This window comes from Mytilus edulis, chromosome 1, assembly GCF_963676685.1.
Source record: "Mytilus edulis chromosome 1, xbMytEdul2.2, whole genome shotgun sequence".
In the NCBI taxonomy this organism is placed as follows: Eukaryota; Metazoa; Mollusca; class Bivalvia; order Mytilida; family Mytilidae; genus Mytilus; species Mytilus edulis.
Window position 1 is genome coordinate 42282377 of NC_092344.1, and position 25563 is coordinate 42307939.

The 25563-nt window shown below is 32.3% G+C and overlaps 1 protein-coding gene across 1 annotated transcript in view; it reads right to left on the reverse strand.

Annotated features, from left to right (window-relative positions):
* LOC139482742 (E3 ubiquitin-protein ligase rnf213-alpha-like) overlaps positions 1-25563 on the reverse strand; it is a 305645-nt gene that overhangs the window by 203717 nt on the left and 76365 nt on the right. The window contains exons 6-13 of the mRNA XM_071266815.1: positions 21743-21975; positions 21221-21448; positions 20295-20490; positions 18919-18977; positions 12527-12815; positions 11915-12016; positions 7649-7750; positions 232-430 (exon numbers count right to left, since the gene is read on the reverse strand). Of these exons, the coding sequence (XP_071122916.1) occupies positions 232-430; positions 7649-7750; positions 11915-12016; positions 12527-12815; positions 18919-18977; positions 20295-20490; positions 21221-21448; positions 21743-21975 (1408 nt within the window). The remainder of the gene's footprint in view (positions 1-231; positions 431-7648; positions 7751-11914; positions 12017-12526; positions 12816-18918; positions 18978-20294; positions 20491-21220; positions 21449-21742; positions 21976-25563) is intronic.

Below are 25563 nucleotides of genomic sequence, written 5' to 3' on the forward strand. Positions count from 1 at the left end.
GGTGAACAAAATGTCCCTGGTATAATAAAGGCACCATTGATAAATTTCAGTTTGAGAAGGAATGCTGAACAATTCTATTTTATCAACTTCATATCTTACAACGTGGTTTTGACTTTTCAAATACTATACCTCGAGTATTACTAAAGATACTTTAATTGTCGAAATGCTCAATTGGTGCAATGAAATTGGTACGAATAATTTAAATATTTGCTTAGATGGAATAATACTCACAGTATACTTTACAAAATACTGCAAACGGGGACCACGATAATACATGCTGAAGAACAGAAGTTGTGTCAGTCAACGTCTTTCTTCCAAATTCTTTGTCAAAAATATGACGAAGCAGTTTTCCATACTGTTGTAGTTTTCTGTCATTCGTTGTGTCGGCGAAACTTTTGAGACTAAGGTAATCTGTAAATATTTCAAACGCCTACAAATAGAAAATAGAAAAGACTTTAATATGATTTCTTCAAATCTGTTTTTTTAACACATTTATCTATTGTGAAAGGAAGATGTCCGGTATACATTGATATTACAATGATCAAAATACAATACAATGACAACATCAAGAAGAAAAACAACAATCCTTTTAGTTTTGCAAGAGGTTAAATTAATGGTCTACAACACCAGGTTAGTATCTAGACAATATACAATGCTATAAAATCGCGATATCATCTTTTCGAGTACCAGTTACCATCAGAAATAAAAATACTTGTCTCTTATATTCTTTTACGGAACATAGATCTGGAAACAAAACTGTTATAACGAAAAATAAAGTTTACCAGGAACGAATACTTCAAACCTACTTGTCATTTTAAAAACAATGGACTTATAGATACGTATACACGTTAATAGCTGTATAACCAAAATGGACATAAAAAGGACATTAAAGTGTTCGTTTTATTTTTACCTCAGAGAATTTGAATTTTAGTTTTATCTATATGGTTTTATTTATAAAAGATCAGTTTATTAAAATTAACGAAACACTGTCCGCTGGGCAGTTGATACTCTCCGGGAAAAACTAAATATCTGCTTAATCCCTTTGAATTTATTTATTGACTAGACATTCAAATTGACTGAATGAATTAAGGCATTGTCATATATACTTGAATTTTTCTATGCAAATCATATAATTACTATTTTCAACTTGTAAACGTGGTATTCGTTAATCGGATTAATAACATGAATAAACATTGGAACATTAGAATTAAAGATTGCCTCTGTTTCATGTTTGAAGTCTGGTCAAAACAAAATTAGGGTTTTATAAAAAAAATTGCTGGAAAGATTTAAAAAATAGACCAATAGTTGAAGATGGTGATAATCTGATTTTTTTCAGAAATGTGAAATTTGTACTTTATTTGGCCTTTTTAACTTGGCGAGTCTTTACAGACGAAACAATCGTCTGGCTAATGCAAATTCAATCCTGGTATCAGTGATTACTTTATTGTACACACATTGTCAGTCAACATAATGCCACAGAATCACTATAAAGTTAGTTTGATATGTAGAAAGCCTTTTAATCATCAAATGCAAAACAGAAGAGGGTATCTTTGATGAGTTTGTTGTACATAAATCATTATAAAGTTAGTTTGATATAAACAGACCCTTTTGATCACCAATATGCATGAAAACAAGTGGATTTTTAATTAAAAAGACTATAATATGTCTTGAATAAACAGTGCCAATGTAGAAGCATTAATTTTGACCTAAACAGAAGAACACACGTCACCTAACATGGGAGAGATACGACCATTCTTAATCCCTTTGTTTTTATAACATACTTCAGTTCTGGTATATAACGAGCTAGCTAGAAAGCCAGGCCTTATTCATCATTTTCTACATGGGGAAATTTCTGTTCAAGGTCATGAACATGAAAGTGGTTTTCCATTCGTTTGGTGTGTTAGAGCTGTTGTATTTTGCGATTTGATAGGGACCCTCCGTTTTAAATTTCCCTTGAGTTTCGGTATTTTTGTTATCTTATCTTTTATTAAACTGGTGAAAAATCATTTAAAAATAAGCCCATTGTGTTTTTTTGAGTAACATTGATTGGATCTATAGTTAAGTAAAATAGTTAAAAAAAAAACCAGTGAAATTACTTACGGTTAGAACCTCAAGCCTCGATCACACCTTACCGGATAGCTCGAACGGACGCCTAACGGATAATTTTTTTTCGATCCGTTCATGTCCGTTAGACGTCCGTTCTTATCCGTTAGACGTCCGTCCATTTCCGTTTCATGTCCGTTTATCGTACGTTTTATCTGTCGACGTCCGTTCTGTCCGGTGGAAATTGTTAAGCATGTTTAAAACTTTGAACGGACGTCCAACGGATGAAATGTCCGTTGAACTTCCGGAAGGCGTCCGTTTTGTACGGTACTCGTCCGTTTCGTTTCCGTTTTTTATCCGTTACGTGTCCATTATACATCCGTTGGAGGTCTGGTAGACCAATTCACCAACGGACTTCTACCGGACGTTTAACGGATAAAACGGATGTTGAACGAATGAGAAACGGACTTCTACCGGACGTATAACAGATAAAACGGACGATGAACGGATCTGAAACGGATAAATGCCAATTGAAAATTTCGTGTCAGAAATGCCAATTATTGGTATGTCAGATTTCTTAAGGTTCATGAATTCTTATTATTCGTAATCGATCTTAGAGTAAGGGCACGTCTTCACAATCAAGCATCTCTTATTCAGGCCAGACACTGCCCTTTTTGGCATTTTGAAGAACAAACCAAAATCAGTTTTATTTTCATCCGTTAGGCGTCCGTTCGTGCTATCCGGTAAGGTGTGACCGAGGCTTAAAGGATAGCTCGAACGGATGCCTAACGGATAACTTTTTTTTCAATCCGTTCATGTCCGTTAGACGTCCGTTCTTATCCGTTAGACGTCCATCCATATCCGTTGCATGTCCGTTAAGGGTACGTTTTATCCGTTGACGTCCGTTCTGTCCGGTGGAAATTTTTAAGCATGTTCAAAACTTTGAATGGACGTCCAACGGATGAAATGTCAGTTGAGCGTCCAGTAAGCGTCCGTTTTGTACGGTACTCGTCCGTTTCGTTTCCGTTTTGTATCCATTACGTGTCCATTATACATCCGTTGGAGGTCTAGAAGATAAATTCACCAACGGACTTCTATCGGACGTTTAACAGATAAAACGGATGTTGAACGAATGAGAAACGGACTTCTACCGGACGTTTAACGGATAAAACGGATGATGAACGGATCTGAAACAGATAAATGCCAATTGAAAATTTCGCGTCAGAAATGCCAATTATTGGAATGTCAGATTTCTTAAGGTTCATGAATTCTTATTATTTATAATCGATCTCAGAGTAAGGGCACGTCTTCACAATCAAGCAGCTCTTATTCAGGCCAGACACTGCCCTTTGGCGGCATTTTGAAGAACAAACCAAAATCAGTTACACAGAAACATTTTGAATATTTATGCGATTTACATGTATTATTATTGTCGCCTTTATTTTTTCCGTATATCTTGTTCATCCGTTTTATCCTGTATGCTTCCTTTAGGTGTCCGTTTTATGCGGTATTTGTCCGTTGGATGTACGTTCGACATCCGTTCTATCCGGTACGTTTCCGTTTCACGTACGTTGCATATCCTGTGTGTGTCCGTTATGCATTCGTTACACGTCCGTTTTATTCGGTCAATACATCAACGGACTCGCAACGGATAACAATTTTGTCGTTGGACAACTTTTATTTTCATCCGTTAGTCGTCCATTCGTGCTATCCGATAAGGTGTGACCAGAGACATATAATATGTCTCTGGTGTGACCGAGGCTTAGAAAATCATTTAGTATGCTGACATATTTTGATATGCTTACCAAAATTTAGAAATATTTTCAACAACCAAAATATTCCTTGAACTATTGTTTAAAAAGAGTGTTTAAGGTTTACGCCACTTTCATGACAAGCATATTAATCAAAGTGATGGATATCACTCATGGAAAGATTGGAAGAGGAGTTTGAATAATTTCATATCAAGGTATGGTGGGGACAAAAAAACGCATTAATAAAGCACTTATGCTGAAAATTACATAAACAGCAGGTCTTTAGAAGGAAAAGTGATTTTCCAGTATGAAGATATAATGAGTTCAAATTATATAACATGGGTCTCAAAAAATTGCAAATAAAAAATTCTCCTAGTAAATTCACCAACAATTCTTGTCAGATATAAGACCAACAGATAGACTTAAAACTAAGAACTTTAAAGTGTCAACAAAAATAATCTAAAAATGTTTATTTTGGGGCATTTTGTGAGTTTAAACATAGGTTATATGACATTGAAAATTAAAAAGTTGTAGAGTGCCTTTTGATCAATTTATAAAGTATTTTTTCAGGACAGGGCATTGAAAATACACTTTTTTTAACGTAAACAAATTAAAAATAATATATTTTATTGAAATGTGGATTTGATCTTACGTGATTGCAAAAATATATATTCACTTCTTCTAAATATTCAACTGACTAAAATTTTTAATAGACATTTGAAAGGGAATAAAATTTAAAAGATAAAATGTTTTGTTATACATGTAATTCAAAGTTTTCAAATTTTACTAACTGTTTTAGCCAATTACTGATAAAAAAAAATTAAGTGAACTAACCTAAATTGTTGATTAATTACAGATCATTATTGGAAATTTATCAAGTAAATTATAGACCTTACTCGAATACCTTTCATATATTCATATTTATAATTTTATTTACATTTTTTTCAAAGATCTTGAAAATTCTTGAATAATCATTTATCTTTCAGACATAATTTACAGAATCACTTTATGTAGTGTAGATCAAAAGTAATAGGCAATTGCAGATAAATCTATCATCCTTATATTTAAAACACCTAATATAATATAAACATTTGTGTAATCAATTATGAGGTCAAATATTTGTGTATTGAGATGGGTATTAAGTCTGTAAAATTATGTAAGACTGAGGTTGATAAGTAATGTGGTTCAATTTGATTGGCAGTTTAGGAGGTGGAGCATTGTAATTAAAGGTCCACATTGTCTCTAATTGTTTGGTGATAATGACAGTTGTCAATCATACTGCTATTGTATCAATACTTAATTACTTAATCAAACTAATTAAAATAGCCTGCACATGAACACACCTTAATGACATACATTCTTGAATAAACTGCTCCAAAAATATACCCATTTTTTCAGTTTATATGTGTTTTATGTGTACATACACGAGAATTATAAGGAACTATATTTCAGTGTAGTGAATACATTAAGTAGCTAACCTGTCGTGTTGCTAGGGAGGCCAGTGCCGTAAGAAAGATTTAGAACAAGTCCAATCTTTCCAAAAAAAGACAAAGGTGATGTTTCAACTGTATGTATAAATATATTTCAGCAAAAATCAGAACTAGTAAACAGGGATGTTGACGTACAATTCGAAAAGGTTTTGTCTGACATATGATGCCACCACCATAGTTATGTCATAGAGGCAAAATGTCGACCTATATGATTTTGTCTGTTCATGCATTCTTCCGACAAACTTTGCTCTAGGTTAACTCCTACAGTTTTCAAGCTAGAATTATTTCATGAAATAGGGTGCATGTAGTCAGGATTTGATTTTCTTTGATGTTTTTCTCTCAAAAAACAGTTCGTTTACCTTCATTTTTGTAAGGCATAAAAGGTACATTGTTTGTCTGGCTAACTCCCCATACAGCTAGCAGTATTATATGATGTAGAGTAATAATTCATAACAATAGGCGTGCATATTGTTGGAATTTTAATTTTTCTTTTAATTTTTAATTATACTGTAAATTCAGAATGTATTGCGAGATATTGCGACTGGGCGAGTATCGTCGTTATAAACAATTGGCATTCTGATATCTGATCCAAATATCAAATTGTCCTCAATTCTCAAAAAATTAATATCGCAATATTGTTTGTGCTTCAATAAAGATAACAAACGTATGCAATAATTTCTGAATTTACAGAAAATGACAGGTCGTTGAACTTTTTTTTTAATTTTTTAGAGCGTTAAATTAGGCATGCAAGGTTCATGGTTTGACAGCCTAAATTCTCCTTCAGCTACAAAGCTTGACCGTTTATCATATTTATATTATAAAGGACGTAAGTGTTTAATTTAAAGGTATGCATATTACTATATATATATATATATATATATATAATATGATCCCATATATCTTCTAATTTTCATCAGAATATAATAAGACCTTGTTGATAATAATTTCGTATCATCTTCACAAATAATACACGACAGTCTTGAAGTTTGGATTTTAGGTTCAAGTTAATAACGTAATTCATAGTATTCCCTTTTTTGTCAAGTTGTAAAGTATTACTTTTACTGTTTCGTCTATTTTTGGTAATATCCATTGACGTGGCTCGGTACTTATACATCCCCCCATTGTATTATTGTGGTATGTAATTTTTGTCTTTCGTTTTTTGATGATGTGATTTGTCTATTTAACTTTTTGTTTTTCTTTGTTAACATATTTGTTTGGTTTTTTTTTTTATCGTGATTGACATTATAACACAATTGTTACTGTCGTACTTCTAATTTTGATATTTCTACCAATAATTTCTGTTTGTTTTGCTCACACATTGTTGTCAATATAATGGTATTTTTTATTTATTAAATTAACACATAAAAGTGAGAGGTTTAGCTAGCTATAAAACCAGGTTCAATCGACCATTTTTGACTGAGAAAATGCCTGTTCCAAGTCAGGAGAATAACAGTTATTATTCATTCTTTTGATTGGTTTGAGCTTTTGATTTTGCCATTTGATAAGAAACTTTCCGTTTTGAATTTTCTTTGGACAATTTCGCATTTTTGTTATTTTACTCTTTTCGAAAAGTCTTTTTCTTCGATTGTGACATCATGGGATAAGACTCATCACTGAATTTGTACTAACTGTAAACAACACGTCCGGTGCCACTAGTGCGACAGGATCTGCTCACGTTTAAAATTTATTGTAGGGTTTGTCGGCAGTGTGTTTAGCTTTTGGGGTTTGTGTTTCGTCTTTGGTTTTTTTCTACACTCGAATTATGACCTTAAATATCTCCTTGGTAACTTTGTCTTCTTTTTTTTGTTAGCATTTTATTTTTTTTAAATTTACACATTCGACAGAATTTTAAAGTTATTTTAAAGTTATTTTTTTTTTATGAAATTAAGCATGCAACGGACAAGGTTTGATTAGCTTTCTACATTTTTGGACATAAATAAAAAGTACATTGTTTGTTGTCCTCCACCTACAGCCGTTCAACATAGAACTAGAGAAGTGTATTAGCAAAGAAAAAAACCCCGGAAAAGACTGAATTCAAAAACAACAGAAAACAAAATACAAAATACAAAAAAGGAAACTATAGACTGGGCAACACTAAATCCGCCAATATCTTTAAGGCAGTGACAGAATGTTTAACTATTTTGACAAGACCATCAAGAGTTGCTTTCGGAAACAACTATTTCAAATAAGACCCTGATGATCACTGCTTTTTAAATCCAATATAAGTGATACTATATTTATGCTTGCAGCGGGTTACCATCCTTGTTTTGTTATGATTTATTTCATAATATGTACAATTAAGTTGTTGGGTTTTTTTTCAAGCTTCACAACTAAAGTTAAAGATTTGCAAATTACTATACTCACTTTGAGTGCACTTTTTGTCAGAATATCTTGAAGAATATAACCGAAATCGTATAATCTCTCACAGAAAACATCCAAGATAGTCGTCAGCTGGTGTTCATACGCCTACATAAGAAAACTAACTTACATCAATAGCAATACACCAGGAAAAGAAGTCAACCAACTCGTAAAAATTAAAAACGTATTAGAATATGCTATCGAATTTTCCACATAAATATGCTGCAATGTATGGACGAAGATAATTTGTATTATTTGGGTGTGATATTTCTTCAAAATCACACTAGTCTTATCAATTTATAAGTAACAAAAAGTATGAAAAAGCACTAATTTTAAGTTATCCTCATCCTTTTAAGTTAATGAAATTTTTCATAAAAATATTCACCATCTTAACATATGAGCCCAATCGCGATAAATGTGAAATATACATCTGGATTATTTGTCCCTTTGTAACTACGTCTTTTTGTTTTGTTTTGGTCACCTGATTTATTTATTAAACCTTTTTTAATATGTGTTCATTGATTTATTTGTAGACGAACCATTATATGGATAAGGTTTCTAAAACACTATAACTGACAGCTGTCTATATAGTACAGCAACCAGAGTTCATTTTTTAAAACTTTAATGGTCCGGAAGAACACACACCTAAATTATATATCGATGGAAAGAGGAAAACATGTATAATAAGAAAAGTTGGGTCGTAAAAATCCAGAGTGGTCTCAATTTTGTGAAATTGAGGTCAAAGGTCAGACCTAAAAATATCAACATTTCAACCACAAGGACAAAAAGGAGAAATATTCTGATATTTATTCAATAGAATGCTACAAAAACGATTCAATCATAAGCATATGGTATAAACGATGTTAAAACGACAAATTTGACTACTTATGTGAAAAGCTGCCATTAAAAAAATGACGTTGATTTGGAACCTTCTGATTTTTTTCCATTTAAGACATAGCAAAAGAAGAAGTGGCCTTGACCTTTTCACATCTATAAACTTTCATATTGTGTATAGTATTTCACTATAGTATATTACAGAATTATTTTCTAAAGTATTATCAAATTATTTCAATATTTTTTCTATCTTTGAAAAAAACAAAATTCAAGCGCTGAAACAGTGTTTTTAATTTTGCATCTTAAAGGTTGTGTATTTTGTGAAACTTAGTATCTAGTTATAGATAAATACATATTGTGTATTTGCAAAGTCTCGACAGAGCAGTTATAACACAAAATATACTATAGTCACACGAGGCGAATGCGAGGTTTAAAAAAAAATGAGTGTAAAACAAAGTCAGTTTGGTGCATGAACATTTTTTTAGTGGGATAATCCTGGTAAAAAAGTTAACTCATTAATTTTTTAAGGGAAGGATGAAAAATTATACAATGCAATGCTAATTTTCTAATGTTGTAATTCAAAATCAGTCATGATCCTTGTATAACTTTTAAAAGTGACACACAATAGCTCAAGTATTCATAAATAGGGACATGAATCAATCTCTTAGTCATCATATGCGGATTCAGTACGCGTATTAGCATTACAAGACACTTCCCTTTTTCATAAGAACAAGTTCGGCGTAGGACAGAGTTTGTTCAAAGCAAACACAGTTTTTGAGTACAAATGCTATCTGGAGCGTAAATACCGTCATGATTCGGTCAAACTCGTCAGATATAGTCTTACCTTTGCATAGAAATACAAGAGAAATGTGAATACAAAGTTTCGATAAATTTTAGTGACCCATATTCCCATATGCATATGCATGATGTATCTGCACTGCCAATCCAAAATGTAATGGGACGAATGTTGCTACAGAAACGATTGATTTTGTAATAGCCATCCATTTGCGAATTTTTGTTATCTTTAGGGACAATATACGGTTCAGAAGCGCCTTTGTGTTATTTTTATCAATTAACTAACAAATGAACTTTTGAGCCTAGGCTCCGTGTTGAAGACCGGACCGTGACCTATAATGGTTTACGTTTATAAATTGTGACTTGGATGGTGTGTTGTATCGTTGGCACTCACATCTTCCTATATCTATTAACAAGCTATGCATTTCCATAGAAATACCAAAATAAGGACATAGCTCATAAGAGCACTGGTGGCAGGGTGAAGTAATTGTTCTTCTTTTAATGTATCCTTAATATTTTCAGACACACCTTGGTGTAATTCTGAAAGTCTTAACATAGACTTCAATTTTCCTGCAGCAGATATGGCATCCCCTAAATTGAGTTCAGAGCTAAATTCTTTATTTCATATCCCTTGGCCCCACTGTGTCTGAATTGTAAGGTGTCACAATATCTAGTTAGTTCTGGAGTTTGGCAGTTTGGTAAGCATCAGAGACAATCTTGGGTAAAATTGATCGGTATATATAGAGGATGTGCTACATGAGAAAGGCTTTTTTTTTTTATGGAAGAACAAATCACATCACTAACAATCGTTATTAATGAACTGACAGCAAGTTCAAATTCTAATTTTTCAGTAACTGTTTTACTTAATTGCACAGGTGTTGACTTCAATAAGTACTTGGTTATGCATGGATAAATGATTACTCACATTAATAAGCACAACTTAAAAGACTGTCAACACGTTTAGAGACTCAGTTTTGCGTAGTTTTCTGGGTTTTTTTTTAAAGGTTTGTTTTTTACACAAAAACCCTGTTTTCATATCCAAACTACAAGGAAGAAACTGAGCGCGAGATCGTATAAAAGTGTCAGGTTGTGAGGATACATGTCGATCAGTTTGATCACATGTATGGATTTCTGTTGTTTCTAATTTAAAGTTCCCCAAGGGTGACTGGGGAAACGAAATATGGTCACTTGGTCTTCTCCCGACCGGCAGTTAAACGAAGTGGGGCGTCCGTTTGGCTGTGCGGGATGTATCATGTTCGCAGTCACGTCCGGTCAGAATGGGGACGTTAAGTCCGATGCCACGTTGTTTGCATGTTAAAACCCTTGCATCAACTCTTTCAGGAGTCCGAAGGTGGCCTGTTGCAATGGAAAATTTCTGTCCCAATCCAATATACCATCATTTTCCAGTGGCAGTCTAAATTTTCCCGATTATCATCCCGAATGGCCTCTATTATGACAAAACCTACATATTGTTTTTATTGATAACTTGTTCTCTTCCTGAACATGCCTGAAATATTTGTCACTGGACGTTAAGCAACCAACAATCAATCAATCAATCTAATTTAAAGACGCACCAATTTTGCCTTCTGGTGCAAGTCTCATAACATCACTGATTATTCGCCCACGGAAAGCAGAATATTAAGAGAAGTTGGTTTTAGCATGACCTTGTCACACACCAAATCTCTGCGAATCTTCAATAGTACTTTTACCCCGACCACTTGCATGCATATTAATTGCTCTGAGGTTAAACATTGACATACAATGTATTTTCACACAATGTCAACTATAGTCATTATCCGGAAAAACCTCTTATCCGAAGGATTTGGTTAACTTTTATATAAAGTCAAAATTTTATTAACAAAAATATAACTTATTTACAGAAAATACACGAAAGAACTACTATATATATTCAAATCACTCAAAAATAAATTAACTTCTCCTACAAAATCTACATAATCACATCGAAACTATCAAATTGATGGTGAAGGAAAAAATAAATGGTGGAGCTGATTGACGGATAGGAAATTTCCGTAATTAAAAAAGGTACAAATCATGTTTTTATTTTTGAGTTTGTGACAAAATTGTTTGGAATTTGCCCAACAAAATTTGCATGCAGTATCTCAATAATATGTTTTGTCTTCTCAAATGTCAAATACTATTTTTGAATCATATGTTTTCTCGTTTTCACAGAAAAACGCGTTAAATTTCTACCTAAAAAACAGCTAACTTTAAGTTTGAAAGTTTTACTTGGAGATGGTATTATATTTATGTCTTCACCATTCCGATGATCCTTGATGATATGTGCATAGAAAATATTTACGAAAATAGCGGGAAATTTAACTAAAAAATATTTTTGGATTTTAAGGTAACTACCCAAAACCGTAAATTGAGGGATACCCCATTAAAGGGATAAAATACAAAAATGTGACCATAGAAACTTTTTACGACCCGACGGAAATTAAAATATAGATATTATTCTATCATTTAAAACAATTTGCAGCCGTGTGTTATTCCGGACCATTAAACTCGTTAACTAAGCGTCTTTTTCGATGTCAGTTGCAGTACTAATAACAGTTTTGAATAGACAACCTATATTTAAAAAACAAAACATTTATCATGAATATAATTGTGAACTGTACTTACCGTATTTTCCAAATGAATTTCTAAACTTGTACGCAAATATTTGATGTAGCTTTCTTTTACGTTTCCTGACGGGATTTCTGTGCTGAAAGCATCGTTCCAAAGCTGTAAAGCGTATTAAAAATATTATGTTATTAAAAATATCCTATAAATATAGAAATACATCAGAAAACAAATATTTGCTTGAATCTAATTGTGTGAGAATGAATTATCCGATTTAAAAATTTCTTAAAAAAACATCATTTTTTGCTTTCAAAGGGCTGCTAGTCCTCGATTAAAAAAAAACCATCAATTTGTGCCTTCAAAGGGCTGTTAGTCCTCGGTTATAATCACAGATCAGTAGTTATCACCTTTATGTTTTTACCAGGATTTGTATCATTGGCAGATTTATGAGATTTGTACATCAGTTATCTGCTGTTGCCTCAATCTGTTTTTTTAAGATCATTTAATAGTATGCTGTCTTATTCAGATACTATACAGAAGTCAAGATTGAAACGCTCTAAAGAAAAGTTGACCTGATGCGAATGTTGCAATTCTTTTATGTCTCTTTTGGCTATAAAGTTTGTAAAAATTACTTCCGAGGGACTAGAGTAATTAAAATTTATCAACAATTACCATTAGACAATTTTTTGTTTTAAAAAACAAGTTGAATAACAAAAGGTCAACCAATTTTTTTTCGAAGGTCTGAAGAAGACTGTAATGTTCATTAGTTTTCTTTTTTTCCTTTTGCAAGCTTAAGCATTGATCAAAGAAATGAACAGAATGCAGGAATGTCTTCATAGCGCACAAACAAAATTTAACAAGTTGCTCTCTGGTGGAAGTTTTCAGTTGAAAGCATTCCTCTAATACATCTGCAGCGATCCGGTAGCTTCTTCTTGAAACTTCCAGCACATCGATACTTAAACTAAAAAATCAAATGAAAAAAAAAGTAATGCAGGATTAAAATGTATTATATTTGGTTAAATAACATCCTTATTTCGCAGAATAAAGGTATGATTTCGTTTCAATTAAGAACAAGGTCGAACACAGCAAGAAACAATCGGGTTTCGACGCATATCACCAGAGTAGACAGACAATTAACCACTGAATATGAAATTTATAGACCACTCATCCACCGATACCCCATGTAAAAGCGGTCATAAATATGGTTTTGACAGTATAAGTTTGAAAATTAAAGTTTGTTTTTATGCTTCAAACATTAACAAAAAATATTTTTCACAGTTCAGTTAAAATGATTTCCATCTTCTACCTTACCCAATTTACATACATTTTTTTTCTTCAGTTGCCTGAAGAAGTTTGGATACAAGGGTTTTTGCGGACCTTAAAATATGTTTAAAAATTTAATACAGGAAAATATTATATATTTGACAACATTGGTACATGTGTAGCCTGCCAAATTGAGGTCTACAATCAGAATGAATTGGTTTTTTTTATTTTATTTTATTTTACCTAACATTTGTTTTAGGGAGCTTCATTTGATTTTTATTTCGGTGCTAGGATTAAAAATTTTGTACTGCATTTTTTTAGTTGTAATCACTTTCCTGCAATTTTTTTCACTACATGCTGTCCTGCAAATTTTGTATTAGTATTTTTACCGAAATCGGTATCGTGCCTTTTTTCCAAGTTCCTCATCCTTACTTTTTTACTCCAAACTCCTGTCCTGCCTTTTTCAAATTTTATCCCCCCTCACTACAATACAGCACGATCCAGGGGCGGATGCAGGAATTTTCGAAAGGGGGGGGGGGGGTGCTAACCCAGGGCACCCAGGGCAAAAGGGGGGGGGGTGCAAAACATATGTCCCGATACAAATGCATTGATCGGCAAAAATAAAGGGGGGTGCGCACCCCGGAACCCCCCCCCCCCTGGATCCGCCACTGCGATCGGACTTACCAAAGAAACAAATGACTTTCTAAAAGTTTACAAGGATTATCCAATTCATTTGTTTTCTAAATCTTAAAATATGCTTTTCAATTTTTTCCATGAGTAAGGATACTTATCAGCTTAATCAAATTAGCCTTTACATGTTACAATATTTGCGTTTTTACCACATTATCATTATGCATAAACTCATTAAATATGTTCTTATGGAACGCCATGACTGCCTTATGTAAATGATCAGCATTATATGCAGTGCTCACACCATTATATTAAGTGCTCACAACATTATATTAAGTGCTCACAACATTATATTAAGTGCTCACACCATTATATGCAGTGCTCACACCATTATATTAAGTGCTCACAACATTATATTAAGTGCTCACACCATTATATGCAGTGCTCACACCATTATATTAAGTGCTCACAACATTATATTAAGTGCTCACAACATTATATGCAGTGCTCACACCATTATATTAAGTGCTCACAACATTATATTAAGGGCTCACAACATTATATTAAGTGCTCACACCATTATATGCAGTGCTCACATCATTATATTAAGTGCTCACAACATTATATTATGTGCTCACAACATTATATTAAGTGCTCCCAACATTATATGCAGTGGTCAAAGCATTATATGAAGTGGTCAAAACATTATATGCAGTGGTCACAACATTATATGAAGTGATCACAACATTATATGAAGTGATCACAACATTATATGAAGTGCTCACAACATTATACGTTTTTTGTTGTATGATGAGAGTGTTGTATGATGAGATTGATGTATGATGAGATCATTCGGTAAACATCGTTATTTAGCGGAAATTACCGAATCCATAATTTGTAAATTACGGTAATGCCCAGCAAACAAATTTAAACAGTTATTAAAGTCATGTGATCATAAGGCAGTATACAATATTTAAAACTGATTGAAATAAGTAATGCAAAGATGAAACTAAGAAGTGAATGATTAAAGTAGTTCTGTTCGTCGTAAGAAATACGAATGGCAAAATGTAAGTGAAATAATAAAAAGCTTATTTAATGAAATATCGAAGGGAAATTTGTATGACATATTCCTCGAGCTCATTTCCTACTGAAGAACTTTAGCAAGGTGCCACTTTATAGTCCGTACTCAGTTTAAAAAAAGCTGAATTGCATTTTAAATAAAACAGTCAGCTTTCTATAACACATAAGCGTTATATTACACTAGCTTATATATATGTCATGATTGAGTCATTTTTGGCATCCATTTTCAGAATTTGTTATTTCACACGAATAAGTATCTAACAGATATGGAAAATGCAGTTTAAAGCATTTCATTGTAGGTGTTTAACATAATTTTAGGCAGCAACCATTTAATTTTTTTTTAGGGGGGGGGGGGGGGGGGGGGGCTATTGATTTTTATTTTTCTCGCGACAAGTCGAAAATATTTTTTTTAATTCAATTTTAGCATTACATATATTGGCAGCTAGGGGTGAATCAACCAAATTTTTTTTCTCAGAATCAAAAACAAATTATTTTTTCCTCCAAAAACTGGAAACACACTTTTTTTCCAAAAAATCCATAAATTTTACCCTTTCAAGACCCAGTTTAACATTATTTTCATTTAAAGTTATCATCTCTTATGAAAACTGAGTTTGTGGGGATGAAAAACGTTTACTACGTTTGTTCGTCATTTTGCACGGTTAATATATATAAAAAAAGTGGTATGCTTGATAATGAAACAACTTTCCACAAGAGACAAAATGACATCACAGAAATTAACAACTAAACGGCCACAGTACGGCCTTCAACAATGAGCAAAGCCCATACTGCATAGTCATGCAGCTATAGAAGACCCCGAAATGATAAACGTAAAACATTCCTAATTTATGTACAAACAAACGATCGAAAAACTAACATGTATATAACACATTAACAAACGACAACCACTGAAATAAAGGCACCTCCTGACTTGGGACAGCCACATATACAGAATGTGCGGCGGGTTTTAACATGTTAGCGGGATACCAACCCTCCGTCTAACCTGGGACAGTGGCGTAACAGAACAACATAAGAACGAACTATGAAAATCAGTTGTAAAAGGCTTAACTCATCAGATGGGTACAAATATAAATCCATCTACCAGAAAATAGAGTAGACGTGGGCGGGTACTTCTATATCCCAACAACAAAAAGACACTATAAGTACTGATCTGAGAGTACTCGCAACTACTGACAGCTAGTTCAAAGCCACTAACAACTAATAAAAAAACATGCATCTAAGTTTTGCATTTAGGTAAAGATTGAAACAAACTGTGAGTAAAATAGAATGATTTACTATTATTGGATAGTAACGATTGTCCATGAAAAAGGAGTCATTTTCAATTTTCTTCAACTTTGTACTTGTTTGGATGTATAAATATTTTGATATGAGCGTCACTGGTGAGTCTTATGTAGACGAAACAAGCATTTGGCGTACTAAATTATAATCCTGGTACCTTTGATAACTACTTGACCTAAATTAATTCTGGTTAAGGTACATTAAGATACAAAATATAATCAACTACAAGTCATAGAAGAATAATATCTTTTAGATCGCACTTCTTTGATAACAATGGACCTCGAAAAAAGATTCAAATTTGTGTTTAGGTCCAGATGATAGCAACAACACAAAAATAGGAATGCTATTTGTTGCTGAGCACTTCTTTGATTTTATTTAAAGTCCACACAATTTGTTTTGTAACGGAAGCACAAAAAAAGATACTCATTATTATGTCAATATATAATTGTAATATAATTATATTAATGGAGAACTTCTAGTATTGTTTTACTGTGAATTCTTCTCGTTGTTGTGATTGGCGTTCTAATTCTTTTCACATACAAGCTTGTCTATAGTCTGAGGATTTCTGTTATTTTTTGCTACCAATTTTTTTTCATATCCCATGTTAGGATCAATCTCAAAGGTTGAAAATTTCATATCTGAATATTTTTTTCGTTATCTGGAAAGTTACTTTTGACGGCGGATCTTGATGTTTCTGTGGGGCTTCTTTCTCATGGATAGGGATCACTCACGGGGAAAAAAATGGAAAATTGTCGAAACTAATTTGACTTTTATGTATAATAGCATAAAATCGAGAATGGAAATGGGGAATGTATCAAAGAGATCACAACCCGACTCCATAGAAAAAACAACGGCAGAAGGTCACCAACAGTTCTTCAATGTAAAGAGAAATTCCCGAACCCGGAGGCGTCCTTCAGCTGGCCCATAAACGAATATATATTAGTTCAGTGATAATGAACGCCATACTAATTTCCAAATTGTACACAAGAAACTAAAATTATAATAATATAAGATAAACAAAGACCAGAGGCTCCTGACTTGGGACAGGCGCAAAAATGCGGCGTAGTCCGAATTATATTCTTAAAAGAATTTAAATTCACAAACTAGTTATTTTGCACCAAACATTAATAACTGTTTAAATTTGTATGCTGGGAATTACCGTAATTTACAAATTATGGATTCGGTAATTTCCGCAAAAAAACGATGTTTACCGAATGATCTCATCATACATCAATCTCATCATACACCAATCTCATCATACAACAAAAAACGTATAATGTTGTGAGCACTTCATATAATGGTGTGAGCACTTAATATAATGTTGTGAGCCCTTAATATAATGTTGTGAGCACTTAATATAATGGTGTGAGCACTGCATATAATGTTGTGAGCACTTAATATAATGTTGTGAGCACTTAATATAATGGTGTGAGCACTGCATATAATGGTGTGAGCACTTAATATAATGTTGTGAGCACTGCATATAATGGTGTGAGCACTTAATATAATGTTGTGAGCACTTAATATAATGTTGTGAGCACTTAATATAATGGTGTGAGCACTGCATATAATGCTGATCATTAACATAAGGCAGTCATGGCGTTCCATATGTTCTACCACTAAAATAATATGATTTGTATTTTGTTCATTGACATGTAGTTTCCAATACGATCATTATGTACCAAGAATAGCGAGGCTGTTTTGTAAACCAGTGTTTCTTTCTAATGTTACTAGAACACACCCGCGAAATGGCGGGCATTCAGAGCGTAGTTTAAAGCATGTAAAGTGTTGTTGGAAGAATTTTGTGAAATATTGAATGACTGGAGAATTTCAGCAAGTATCATAAATCGTAGGTTATAGGGACAGGAAAATATTTTTTTTAATCCCTCCTCCTTTATTTCCAAAATTCACAATTTGTGGTTTTCTATCAATTTCAATATGAATATACATTTAGTATGTTATGAACATTTAAGTAAGGAGCCTGTACTTCAGTGGTTGCCGTTTGTTTATGTGTTACATATTTGTTTTTCGTTCATGTTTTGTACATATTTAAGGCAGCTAGTTTTCTCGTTTGAATTGTTTTACATTGTCATTTCGGTGCCTTTTAAAGCTGAGTATGCGGTATGGTCTTTGCTCGTTGTTGAAGGCCGTACGACGACCTATAGTTGTGAATTTCTGTGTCATTTTGGTCTCTTGTGGAGAGTTGTAATCAATGAATTTTGTAAAAGATTTAATGACTGGAGAATTTCAGAAAAGGTATCAAAAGTGCACATGAATAATTTTAGCGCTTATCTGTATATTATGAACATTCACTATATAAATAAAGTGTATTTACTTTCAATTATAAGTTTCTAATCGATCCATGGTGGTCATTGATATAGTATACAGACCGTCTCTATTTAATAAACTCTGTGACCACCATGGATAATAAACTTGAAAATGATAGCAGATAGAATTCTGAAAATACACTTTATTCGTATGTTCAAAGTATACAGAAAAACGCAAACCGAAAGTACAATCTGACTTAAAATTTGGTCCAATGACGGGACAATATCCGGATGCCCTTTTTCTCGTTTTTCTCCCAAAATAACTCAATCTGAATAATCATATGAATGGATGACAAATGCGACTATGCACTGTACCTATAGGACACAGAGGCGTGTTGATTAATTTATTGTGGAAAGAAGAAAAGCGACACCCAAAATTAGGTCTTCTCGTTTAATAGTATAGATACTTAGTATGACAGAATGAATATGATATAGTGGTATAATAATGTTGACACATATACCGCTTACCTGCTGGATTCCAACATACACAATTGCGATGTTACTTTGCCGAGTACTTCTTGCAAACACTGAAAAGTATACAAGATACCCTCCAGTCTTATTATATTCAAATGTTCAAATATGAATAATTTAGCTTAATAGAGATAAAGAGCATATACGATACAAATAACACATAATAACTTTCATGATTCCGACGCGTTTTTCTGGATATACATAGTCAGGAATATGACAGTTGTGTTACACACGTTTGATGTGTTTTGACTTTATATTTTGCTATCTGATAAAAGACATTCCGACTTGAATTTTCTATGGAGTTTTTATTTTACTTTTTACAAATACTTCTTAGCACTTACAATTAATTCTGGTATTATATGTTATGATCAATGAACAATCAAAATAAGGTCCAGTTAAGATAAACCCTGCAAAAATAACAAATGCACCACATACCAAAATCTTATTAATCAATTTATTAGTAAGACCACGAAAAGTTAACCTAACTGAATTCGAGGTCAGATGTTCAGTCTAACGGACAAGCAGAACTCACAATTGCCTTGGCCGTATTTGGCACAACTTTTGGGAATTTTGGGTCCTCAGCGCTCTTTAACTTTGTACTGGTTTGGCTTTATGACTATTTTGATCTGACTGTCACTGATGAGTCTTATGTAGACGAAACGCGCGTCTGGCGTATTAAATTATAATCCTGGTACCTTTGATAACTTTTTACACCACTGGTTCGATGCCACTGCTGGTGGACGTTTCGTCCCCGAGGTTATCAACAGCCCAGTAGTCAGCACTTCGGTGTTGACATGAATATCAATTATATAGTGATTTTTATAAATTTTCTGTTTACAAAACTTTGAAGTTTTCGAAAAAACTAAGGATAGTTTTATCCCAGAAATACATTGCCTTGACCTTATTTGGCACAATTTTTGGGAATTTTGGGTCCTCAGTGCTCTTTAACTTTGTACTGGTTTTGCTTTATAACTATTTTGATCTGGCCGTCACTGATGGGTCTTATGTAGACGAAACGCGCGTCTGGCGTATTAAATTATAATCCTGGTACCTTTGATAACTTTTTATAAGGTTTTCAAACTTAAAGTTCATATATCCTATTAATTTTAATTTATGCGAAAGTCACAAAAATAACATTATAATGTTTATGCAGTCGCTGATTTATAAAAAAAAAAGATGTCAATGACAATAGACTTAAGATACGAAAACTTTGTACTATAAGGAAGCGATCTTACACATCCTCATACTTCGACGTTTCCGTATGTTTTAAATCAATTGTGATTGACCTCCTTTTTCATAAATCAGCGACTGCCAAATGAAGATTTGAGTTTAATATCTTCTTGTAGAGTCATTTGATCAATTCAAATACTTACATATATCCAACTTTCATTTCGGTACAGTTTCTTCACTTTCACAAAATAATAAAACGCGGCGAGCATTATATCTGGTGGAATATGCTTGGTGTCTAGGGCAACAAATTGCTTAAAACTCAGTGACGCTACAAATGTCCTTGGCAATAAAAAGTCCATTTCAAAATATGGATGGAGAAGTTGCACCAAATCTGAGGGACTGCAAATAATAATTTCATTAGAGTACCAATGCATTTAAAATTCATAAACCACAAACTTTACTTTAGAATTGATAAAAAATTATTATCAGCACTTAATGTATAGAACATACATTTTTAACCTTACTGTGCTTTTTAGTTAAAAGATTGTTCTGTTTTTATAAAAGATGTTTTCAGTAATTAATTTTGGGAAGGTCGTTTTAACCACAACTTTCTTTTGAGATATATACGGTAATTTGGTAAAATATAAGTTTTGAATATTATAAAAGAGCAAAGATTGAGATCAATCAAATGCTTATTGTGGTAGTTTATAGTACCATGAATTACGTACAAGCAAAAGATGGAACTGTTTGGAGTGCATTATTGATTTCGATATGTTTCCATGGTAAAGCAAATAATGATGAAATATAAATAAATAGACCAAAAGGATATTCCAGCTAATGTGTTGATTACAAATTGGCAATGCCGTGGCAAAAAAACAAAACAAAACAAAATATTGAAAACTAATGACTGAGCAACACAAACCCTACAACAGACCGCGGATGATGACAGGTGGTCCGGGCATTCATTTGTCCATGAACAATCAATTTTTCTACGTCAAATAAGTAAACAAACTGAATATAAAAGGAAGATTTCTGCTTTCTGTTCGGGTTGTTGTCTCTTTGACATAATCCCCGTTTCTACTCTCAATTTTATTAAACGAATCACACAAATTAAATAAATATGTGTTACCTTTCGAAGTCGGATTTTGACTTGTAAACTTCTAGTTCGCTGCTGAAATTATCTATTCCCCACCATCTTGGAATATTATCTCTGTGATTGATAGCTTCAGGAACTTCTTGATAGGGAAAAATTCCATCTTGCAGAAAATGCAGAAGTGGGATACAATACAACCAACATTGGCTTTTGGAATTGTTCAACAATCTCTTCACCATTGACAGTAGATATCGTACTACTTCTCTAAAATCATTATATAATAATCATCAATAGCGGACTTTCTCCGTAAAGATTATTACTAGGATGTATATAAGGGTTTAATTCTTTGTTTAATACATAAATGTAAACCATTTAGTGCAAAGTTTGAATTCTAGTGAAATACGCTTCTGTCTTTTTTGAAGGGTTTGCAATGCTATTCACCGATTGTTCACTCATGAAAATGATTTTTGACAAAATAAGGGGCCAAATACGGCCCTTAGTGTACCTTGTCCTTTGTTAAATATAAATACATCAAGTCATGATAAAAGATATACATACCGAATCTTCGTAGGATAACTTTTATAAAAGTCCTCCAAGTCTCTTTGTGCTGTATCCAAATTAGGGAGAAGTGCTTGACATAAATGAGACACGTCAGTGATATCAAATGTAATGTCATATTGTTCTTTTAGGTATACTATGGAAACGGCAGTTGTTATCCCGGCAACGTTGTTACTATTTTTGGGGTATTGCTTGATCCTGTTTATCAATGAAATCAAATTCGTTTTGAGCACCTACAATATTTCAATCACCTGATATAGCATAGAATAGACAACACAACATAAGGATTGGAGAGGTAAGCGAAAATATGCTTTACACATACCAACTATTAGTCTCATATTTTATAACTCATGAAAAAGTAAGAACATTTATAATTGCTTTAAGATTAAACCACTAAAATCCACAGATGATTATAATCAGACGACTTCCATGATTGCACTTTGTATATAAACTCATCATAGATACCAGCATTGAAATGATATATATGCACCAGACACGCGTTTTGTCTACAAAAGACTCATCAGTAACGCTAAAAAAATGTTATGAGGGCCGAATAATGTACGAAGTTGATGAGCATTGAAAACCAACAATTCTAAAACGTTTTTCCAATGTAATGTATATTCTTCTTTGCAAAAAAAATCAGATGTACACTTACAATATTATGCTTGTGGTCTTAGTCATGTTTGGCAATCATGTTTTCAGATTTATTTTTTCGTATTAGATTTGTTATTAAAAAAACGTTTTAATTCGTGCAGCACATATGAATGTAATGTAGACGAAACGCCTTTTTACCTTGGAATAATAATGGCAAAGAAATGGTTTCCTATGAAAATTAGTTTAAAAACATAACAAATATTAAAAGATTAAGGATCAACTGCTAAGCAATATTAAAACAAAACAAGTAAAAAATCAATTAATTACATGTAAATGAGTTCTTTCATTACACATTGTCCTAGAAAAATTAAGGATACGGATTTTTTTTTTATACCTAGGAACATATACATGAATTCCTAGGAAAATTAATCTGGACACTAAAAGTACTGACATCGGACTGAAAAAACTTGTAAATTCTGTTACCATGGATTTTAAATCCTAGTAATTTGTGTCAGCCCAGACATATTTCATCAGGCTTGTTTATCCCTTACATAATTAGCTGTTCTCTGTAGCCTTCAGAAATATACTAATCGCATATGAACGTACTTATACGTTTACTTGAAATACATTAGGTACTAAGATTACTTAGTCGGTACGTCGGTACTGAAATAATTCATGACATACATTTTTTTTTAAATTCAATGTCCATAAGTTTAGGGTATGATAAAAAAAAATAACGTTCCTCTTAACCTCCGTTATGGTCATACGACATATTACGTTTTCATTTATTGATATCATTGGCTTTTAAATTTTTGGTTTTGAGTGTTCCAAATTTAGGTAAATCCAGAAAAGCTATTGAGTACACCAAATAAATGAAATGTAGTTCTAATTTTTAAACTTGATTCAAGAAACAACAAGTATTCTATGAAACGGCATACTATTGTTTAAAGGGGCACTAGATGTCAAGCTCATGTTTACCAATCTGACTCAAATTCTCATATTTATAATATACATCAATATTTCGTGTGTATTTTTGTCTATACATCATCTAATTAACCATCGAGATGAACTCCGAAGACTGCCAACGTATGATATAAAAATTAATATAAATATTAATAAATAGAGATCACGTGCAATAGAATTTTATAGCTCTGTTTGATTTTATATTGTAGGTTAAAAGTATGTCTATCGTTGTTTTTACCTGTAAAAGAATGATTTTTTTTTTTTTTTTTTTTTTATATATATATTTTATTGAAATCTTTACATTTGTTAGTTTAAAACATCGATTACCGGTACCTTATCCCAGCCTCGTTAACATTAGTAATGATATTTATATAAACAGTAGTTAGTGGTTGTTAGTAATATTCATTAAATATATATATAATAAACCGGTATAAATACATGTAAGTTAAAAGCTAACAAATGTAAAGATGGTTCAACATAAATGTCTAATATAACAAACAAAAAATAAATAATTCTTCATAAATGAGATGTTATTTAGTTTTGGATTTTAAGGAATCAAACAAAGATTATAAATCAAGAGTAATTTCATTTCTTTTTTCTTTTTCTTCTCTCTTCCCTCCCTTTTTTAATGCAATAAATGTTAAAATGATTTTATTAAATTTTAACTCCTCCTCCCTCCCAAGAAAAATAAAAAAAAATAAAGTTAAATAACTAAGATAAACTTTAAAACACACTGAAAGTAATAAAAAAAAAAGAAAAAAAAAGGAAAGGGTAAAAATTTATGAATAGATAAATAAATATCAGGAAATACCAATGTAAAGAGGTAAATTGAAAAAAAAATGAGAACCACTTGCATTCATTATTACTTTCTCTCAGTCTCTCATACACACATATAATTCTTACTTACATACACACACACATTACTTACTTATGTACATAGTTATTGTTTACAATTATATGCATCAAAGAATAAACAAAATCTAAAAAAAAAAAAAAAAAAAAAAATTGCTCACAGATTAATATCATACTCTATAGTGGAAATATATATTATAATGGGGTCCAAAAATTTTCATATACATCAACATTATTATTTTTCTTTGCAATATAATATTCATATGACTGATATTGTTTTATTCTATTTTTAAAACCAACAATATTAGGCGTAAGTTCCTTAAACTTACATTTATATATATAATTTTTTGCTATTATAAATAAAAGATTTATGAATAAGCTTTCTGAATAGAAACCAAGGAATATCTGCTTTTTACTGATGGCAAAATCCCTGCTATACAATCTTATTTGCTGTAATAATGATGACCAAAATTGATATGTTATTGGACAATCATAGAAAAATGTACAATAGTTTCGTCATCTAGTTTACAAAAAGTACATGAACTAGAATCTTTCTTTTTTTTATCTTGTACAAAAAAGAGTTTGTAGGAATTATTTGGTGCAGTATTTTGTATTGAAAACTTTTTAAGTAGGTATCTTTGCAAGACTTCCTGAGTAGCATAAAATATTTTTGCCAATTTTCAATTTCTGAGTCTATCAGCTGCTCCCATTTCTGAAATTTTTCAAGAGGAGGTTGAAATATATGATCAATAAGACTCTTATACTGAAATGCAGTCGACTTAAGCATTTGATAGTTCATTGATAACATTTTTGCGTACCGTACCACAAACAAACAACTTGTTACGTCTCATTTCATTGGCCGAAAGATTTAAATACAACAACAATGTCAGTGTGTACGTGAATTGACACAGGTGACCGACAATGGAATTTACTATGTTACTACGAACGTAAAAACAATGATTTGTATAGTTTACAAACCTTTGGTCAAAAGAAATAAATAATTTTTTTGTTAACTTCAAATAGTGGGGTCGAAATATTATACTGATATTTTGTTTTAAGTAATATTCTAAGTTCTTTGCATGCAGCAACTCAATTATCTTGTACCCGGCATGATGATAAATATAAGGATAAAATAAAATACATGTGCCGCTTTTATACGGATGAATATATGAACCACTTTTAATTTCTTTCATACTGACGATAGGTTATAATCATAACAATGTCGTAGTCACTTACAATAAGTATCTCACAATGCCGATCCATTACAAAAATTAATCAGGGGTTGCACTGACATTCCCTCTTTAAATTTATTATTTTCATGCTATAAAACATACACACAGTACAAACATGTAGCTATAAGCGTACCATAAACGGAGGAAATTGTCCCCCAAAGATAGAAACAAAGTAACTTT